This window comes from Prosopis cineraria, unplaced genomic scaffold (assembly GCF_029017545.1).
Source record: "Prosopis cineraria cultivar Desert tree isolate PC_DT_omini unplaced genomic scaffold, ASM2901754v1 PC1042, whole genome shotgun sequence".
NCBI lineage: Eukaryota > Viridiplantae > Streptophyta > Magnoliopsida > Fabales > Fabaceae > Prosopis > Prosopis cineraria.
The window spans coordinates 24,213-31,900 of NW_026556367.1; the positions used below are offsets into that span (position 1 = coordinate 24,213).

At 29.4% G+C, this 7,688-nt stretch overlaps 1 protein-coding gene across 1 annotated transcript; it reads left to right on the top strand.

The window, feature by feature from the left end:
- The first annotated feature begins 4,763 nt into the window (after nucleotides 1-4,763).
- Nucleotides 4,764-5,331, top strand: LOC129299126 (calcium-binding protein PBP1-like). The gene has a single exon (XM_054937574.1). The coding sequence runs from the start codon at nucleotides 4,833-4,835 to the stop codon at nucleotides 5,211-5,213; it is 381 nt and encodes a 126-aa protein (XP_054793549.1). The 5' UTR covers nucleotides 4,764-4,832; the 3' UTR covers nucleotides 5,214-5,331.
- The last annotated feature ends 2,357 nt before the right edge of the window (nucleotides 5,332-7,688 follow it).

The following is a 7,688-nucleotide window of genomic DNA, read 5'->3' on the forward strand; positions in this document are numbered from 1 at the left end:
AATATTTTCTAAAAGATTATAAGTTAAAAATTATAAATCTAAACTATTCAAAGTAAATCTACATAGTCAATTTATAAAAAAAATTAATATTAACTTTGGGCCTTTCAAATTAAATTTAGATCAGATTAATAATGAACAGATTTATAAAATTTTATTTTAATAAAAATATATAATAAATACTTTAAATTTAGATCATCCGTATTAAAATCTGGATAGTCCAAATTTTATCACCTAAAATGAGCATTAAAGATGAACTCTAAGTTGATTGGTTTGATATGTCATGGAGAGTTGTGTAAAGCTTGATCATGAGAACTTGAATAATAAGAGAGATGATTGGTGTGTTTTGCTTAGGATGAGTTTCTCCCATGTACATGCCAACTAGGTTTCTTGAGACAACTTTCATTTGAACCCTGATTTCTACTTTCCCAAAAAACATGAGTGTCTTTTTTTTTTTTATACAAGAGGAAAATAAGAACAACTGAGTACATAGTAAAAAGGTAACGAACTAAGAGAGAGCCACTTTAATTTGCCATATTTTAACCATCACTCTCACTTCTCCATTTTGAAACAGGTGCGTGACGGATGTAGTTAGTGATCTTAACTTGATACTCAGGAATTCTCACTTTCTAGAATTTCCATAACATTAAATGAAATTATTATATGTTGTCTTTGAATTCACAGAAGTTTAGATTTAGATTTGAATTTAAAATCAATTCCTGTTTGAATATATAAAAACATATGAATATAGATCAAATTTAAATATATAATTTATTATAGTTTATCTATATTCAAATTTCATTTATATTATAGTGTTGGAAATTACAGTCATTTAAACTTTTTATTCTAATCGTGCTTTTATTATTCGTACTTTTATCACTCTTGTCGATTCTCTCATCTCTTGTTCTTTTTTATCACTAACTTAAGTATAGAGAAAAGTTTATCACATCCAATTTTTTATTATTATTTAAATCTCAACTCATCTCTCTCTATTTTTTATACTATCAAAATAAAAAATTAAATGTTAAATTTTAAATATAAAATTCAAATGCATAATTTAATTTACTTAATTTGTTGGGTTTAATTAGACCTTAAATAAATTGTAATTATAGTGTTAATGAGAACAATATAGGGGCAGTCGCATAGAGTCTAAAGAAAGTTGCTTTGCTTTCTATATATTTTTTATACAAATTCTTAATTAACCTAGGTGTTTGTCATGTGCTTGTTACGCTCATAAGTAAATAGCAGCAAAATTAGGCAAACGGACTCAACCTAACAGGTCAGTCTGCCAACCTATCAATTTGGCAAGTTGTGTTGGTAAAATGAGCTTATTTTGCAAAATAAGTTGGATCAATTCAAACCATAAAAATTTATGGACTAAACGAGTTAGCCTGCGAATCCATTTCTTCTTCTTCTTCTTTATTCTAGGATGGTGGACTTTGTGTGCATTAGATTCCCATCATCTCACTCCTTAACTTTTTTTCTTTAACCAGGATTGAGTTGCTTAATGCTTTGCTCACATATGTATGAAAACTACATGATTGGTATTATTGCTAATGCATCCAAATTGTCTCTTCATCTTCGTCCATACTGACATTTTCCTTCTTCACAACATTATTCTGTTTATGGTTGATTAAATTTAATTGATTAAATTTTATATTTATTTTATTTATTTACAAGTTCTTTAATTATTAATTTGTCATGGATTGTGAACTGTATATATGTTATATAAATTTTAAATTATTTAAAAAAATTTTAAAATATTTTTGTAAAGTAACTCACAGACTAGCTAACCCACTAAAAAAATTAATTTGGGTTAAGCTTTTCAATCCAATTTGACTAGCCAGCAAAAACGCCATCTCAAGTGCCGTTTGCCTAGTGCTAAATAGCAGTATAGCTAGATAATCTTTGCTTTGACAACATTTTCGTTGATAAGAAACAAGAAATGATGTGCATTGACTATTTGTTTAACAAGCCCCAAGTAAAGAGCAGGCAAAGCGCACTCACATGCCTAGCTATATAGGAACCATGATAAAGATTCAAATGCACGTACTCTTTATCCATGCCCGAGAGGGCAAAGAGATAATTATATATATATATATATATATATATATATAACTCTGGAAAAACACGTTACTCTTCTGACTCCGATCGATCTTTGTCGTGACTGTCACGATTACGTCAGGACACGCTCCAGAAGAACGTGATCATCCAACCATTGTGGATCCGTTGAAGTTACTAAGCGTACATCTACATACGCCGATCGTCCCGGCGGGAAATCATGTGTGTGTTTGATTTTTAATTTATTAAAAATTAATTTAATAAAAATTTATTTAGTAAAGATTAGTTGAGTAAAAATTAATTGTTTTAATAAAATTTGTGTTTAAATATATCTTTTTAAAAATTAGTTTGATAAATTAAAAGTTGTTTGGATTAATAAAAATTTGTGTTTTTAAAATATACTTTTAAATATACAATGACTAAAAATGATATTGGTTTATGATAATTTATAATTTTTATTATTCACATATAATATATTAAAAATGTTTAAAAAATGTCAAAAAATTAAAATAATATCAAATGTAAGATGTTAAATAACAAGAATAATTAAAATATATATAATTTAATATTAAAAAAAATATTCTTGATTAATGGTCCGATCTATAATATACAATTTAATTTTTAATAGACTTTCAAACCTTATTTATCTCTCTATCAGAAGTTATGTTTGAAATTATATTTAAAATTGATGATAAAAATGTATGCTTATCATTATTATTATTAGTGTTAATCATATTTTCTTCATTAGTGTATAAAGTTACATGGATCAAAGAATATCATGGTCATTTAGAAAATTAGGTATCCAATTATTTCTCTCATAATTACTCCCAACTCATTAACATTTGAAATGAACTTTTGAAATCCACCCAAAAATAAAATTTTAAAATTTACATTTCAAACCCATTTTAACTCACTTTTAAAAAATTATTTTACTCCTTAAAAAATTATTCAAATAATTTTTAATATTTTAAAAATTTAAAAGTCCATTTCAAATATTAAATGGATGAAAACGAAACGCACCCTACATTTGGACGTACGTATACGTTAAAACGACATCTGAATCCGTACAATTGTGTTCTATAACGTGCAACTTCCTGGAAGGAGAAGCTTCGTCAGTCGTCATGATGTAGCGCTTGCTTGCTTGTTTGTTTGTTTGTTGAATGTTTTTTAAAGCATAATTTTGTATAATAATATTTTAAAACGAGTTTTGTAATTAAAAAATAATTTTTTTTGAATCATTGTCTTGAAAAGTATATCTAAAATGGTGAAGTAAAAGGTTAAAAGAATAATTTATTTTGTTAATATAATTGTCATTAATAAAAGCGTGATATATTCTGTCTTTTATCTAGTTTTTCAAAACAAAAACAATAAAACATATAAAAGATAAAAGATGCTTTGATTTTTTGATTTTTCAGAATAATTTTTTGTTTTTTTATTCTTTTTTTTTAAAACTTGTGTTAAAACAAGTAATTAAATAGGCCTTCCCTCTACAACATAAACCCTAGTGAAAAAGAGAACGCAGGTTGGTGCAAGCGCAGTGAAGGCCGTACGTAGAGAGGCTCCACTTCACCACAGGAACAAACGACAGATTCATCAGTAAGGACAAAACTACATCGATAAATGTGTTACAGATTAATGCAGTCCCATATTGATCTCTAAGAGTGATTTATTAATGCGTACACGTGACACGTTCTAAACGAAAAGCTTTACAGACGAGAGGAAAGAGGAGGTTGTTGCGATGAAGGTCGTCGAAAGATGCTCCCAAACAGGAACATTATTCCCCCATATATATGACTAGGACAAAAGTTTAAACACAAGTTATCATTATAATGAAGTTTTTTAAAAATTTTTAATCACTTTATTTTTAGAAATTAATTAAAGGTTGACATGTATTGCCACGATGATATATGGTGTAAATATTTTTGCAAGATTGAAACAAAATTGATACAATTTATTTTCAAATAGATATAGTTAATGTTTTATATTATAGAGGGAGGTTGATATTATAAGAATATAAATCTAGCCAAATTTTTTCATTTCACTCATGTCAATACTGACAATGCATGTCGAAGGATGTCGCAAAACAAACAATAACATTAATACGATGCGCCATTTTCACCTGACACCTCTTTTTCTCTACCCTACACCGCATTTATATAGAATTCACGGGTTACAATTACGAATGAGGACACACACTGTTCTACCCAATTAGCAAAGATCAAAAAGAAAAAAAAAATTGCTAGATGAAAATGAGTCGCCATCAAATTCACATGGTGTATTACTGTATTAAACGAGGATGTTCCGGATAAGAAAAAAGGGAAGGCCACAAAAAATTATATTTTGTTCTGTGTCCAATTTCTTTTTTAAAAAATGATAACATGTTTAATTAAAAAAAAAATGATGATCCACACTCAGTGTCCAATGATAATGCTTTCAATTTCGGATGAAAAGTATAACAAATATTTTAATTAAATGTTGATAATTTAAATTTTTGATAAAAACTTGAACTCATATAAATTGATTCAAAGACAACAATGTACTTACATTTAACTTGGGAATTCGAATCCATGTGCCTCTCGTAACAAAAAATGAAAAAAAAAAAATAGTGGGATTAAAGAGACCTTTTTCCCCTCAATTAATCATTTCGCTCTATATATAACACCCTCTCTCTCACCAACCCTACCATTCAAATTCTTCAACCTCAAGCTACCGACACGCATATTCTCCTTCCCAAAAAGCTCACATACAAAAGCAACAAAACAAACGGTTGAACTATGCACCAATTTGCAGGTTCATCATCTTCTTCAACAATGGAAGTAGATTGCGGATGGGAATTCGACTTCGAGGACTTCTTCCCCTCCATGGTTGCGAGCCTTGGAGCTGAAGGGTTCATCGCCGAGCTCTGCAATGGATTTTTTCTTCTCATGGATGCGAGCAAGGGAGTGATCACCTTCGAGAGCTTGAAGATGACCGCGATGTTACTAGGGTTGGACGTGAGGGACGACGAGCTCGTGATGATGTTAATGGAAGGTGACTTGGATGGAGATGGTGTTTTGAATCAAATGGAATTCTGCATTCTCATGTTCAGGTTGAGTCCTGGCTTGATGACGCAGGACCTGCAGAGACCTAGAATGTGGCTTGATAATATGTATTAACATGCGTGCTAATAATGTAATATCTATCTTGTGCATCTGCTTCTCTAATTGAATCGACCTGTCTTTTACCAATATAATGTAACCTTTACTAATTTGCAATTATTAGGTTCTTAATTCATTGTTTCTCTCATGCAGCGACACTCTTCAGTCATTACTTACAAAACAACGTGCTTTTAATTTTCCTGCGGATGTTTTATAGAGATCATTGCGAACTTCTTTTCTTATTAAAAAAACTTAAATGAGTGGAGTTTGAGAGGTTATCAGGGCTAGTGCATACTTCCAAACTTTAAAAGCACTTACACGAGAATTTATGTAGATCGTCCACCACAACAAAATTTTTGTATTAATAACGAAATTTGATCCTATGATCTTGTAAATTATATGTGAAATACTTGCCAAATGAATCACCCCTTGTTGATTCTAATTAGGGCTGAAAATTCATACGGGTCGGACTTATTTGGGCTCGGCCTGAATAAGCTCGACCTGAATAGGCCCAACTTCTTGAGAAAATCGAAAAGTAAAGCCCAACTCGAATTACTTCAAACTTCAGGCGGCCTGAATACCCAAATTTTTATTTTTAATTAATTTTTTTCACTTTAAAATTAATTATTTTATTTTATAAAAATATAAAATATATTTTTTTGATACTTAAATGGTGTATAAGACTCAAATATATAGTATTTTAGTATAAAATGGCCTAAACCTTAATTAATTAATTAATATTTATTATATTTTGTAAAAATAAAATTTTTTTATTCCGGTATTCGAGCTTGCTAAAATGGCCTAAACCTTAATTAATTAATTAATATTTATTATATTTTGTAAAAATAAAATTTTTTTTATTCCGATATTCGGGCCAAGCCCGAACCCGATCGAGCTTGGCCTGAATTTTTTCGAGCCTATTCAGCCTAGCCTGAATAGACTCGAACATAAAAAAAAATTATTTTTTCTAAGTCCGGCTCTAACCTTTTTCGGTTAGGTTCGGGCTAACTTGTCAGGCTTGGCCCCAATTATTGACTCTAATTCTAACAAAATTATGATATATAGTGTTTTCTAAAAATTTTATCTTGGCTCAAAATTGGTGCTACATGTTGTTCTCATGGAATTGTCCACTTGCTATCACCTATTAAACATTTTATATAGATTATAAAAATTTGCTAAAATTAGTTAGTTCTTTAAAAAGTTGAAAGATTACCTCAAGTAACATTAATTAGAGTAGGTTGTTTAGTTAGTTAGGCAATATTAAATCAAATTATTTTTACGGGAATATTTTGCTCACGAGAAACAATATTGTTTTTCATTTTCTTCATTTTCTTTTCCTCGCCAAAATTATATTCGTGAGGAATATTTTCACCAATAATGGTTTGGTACGGAGTTGTGAAAAAGGATACTTGATATCTTCTTAATAAAAAAAATAGGTTATACATGTTTGGCCAAAAAAAAAAAGGTAGCATCATGTGGGTAGAAATCATGATGGCAAAATTACTCAGGTACAAAATAAGTGTATATAATTTTTTTATTTCTAAAAAATTTTATTGCATTATATTGCAAAATTGTTTGTAAGAAATTCCTTAAAAAAGTATTTTGTCATGAATTTTAAAGCTTTTCTCGCAGATCTTTCTTTTTTGCTTAAAGTTTTTTCTCATGGATTAATTAGTATGGGGAAATTAATTTGCTTCCTCTATAAAGAGTGCGTAGACTCTGATCCTTTAACGGAAAAGGGAGAAAGAGGCTGTACACAAATGTATGTCCTCTTTGATTCATTGAATCATAGGTAATGTAAAAAATGAAATGTAATGCAATGATAATTATTATATGTTTGTTTGGTATGATATTGAGAATGTTAAAACTAAATTAATTTTCTATATGTAATGCCCCTCTCAAAAAAAGAAAAAAAACTCTTCACCTTTCCCATTGGATCTTCTTTCAACGAAAATTTCTTCCTTTCCTTTCAATCTTCTTCTCCTATACCATGATTAACTATTAACTACAAAATCAAAAGATTTGGCCAGAAACAAACTCATTACAAAACACACACACACACAAACACTTTTTTTTTTAATGGTAGAGACCACATGTAGAACAAATTCATGATAAGGCAAAACTTAAGGTCCCATTTAATTATTAAAAAGAAAATAAAATAAAATTAACTGAAAAAATCAAGTAAAAATGAATTAAATCACCATTCTTTTATACACCCTCAAAAAATTTCATTAATTATTATTCTCAATCTCATGAACTAAATTACTCATCTTCTTTATAAATGTGTTTACATATCTCATTTGATCATCTTCTTTTTTTCCTTTATTTTTTTAATTTATTTCACTCTATTCTTTTCTAATAAACAAATGGAACCTAAGGATTTCAAACTGGTCTGGGAGAGGGAGGGTGGTGACATGTCTGTCTAGATGAAGAGGGAGGCGGTGAAGGTAGAGAGGATGGAGCGATGGCGGCGACAGTTGACAGAGGCGAAGA

Bases quoted from the DNA above. Each gene is read 5' to 3' on its own strand.
- LOC129299126 (XM_054937574.1), top strand. From the start codon at position 4,833: ATGCACCAATTTGCAGGTTCATCATCTTCTTCAACAATGGAAGTAGAT.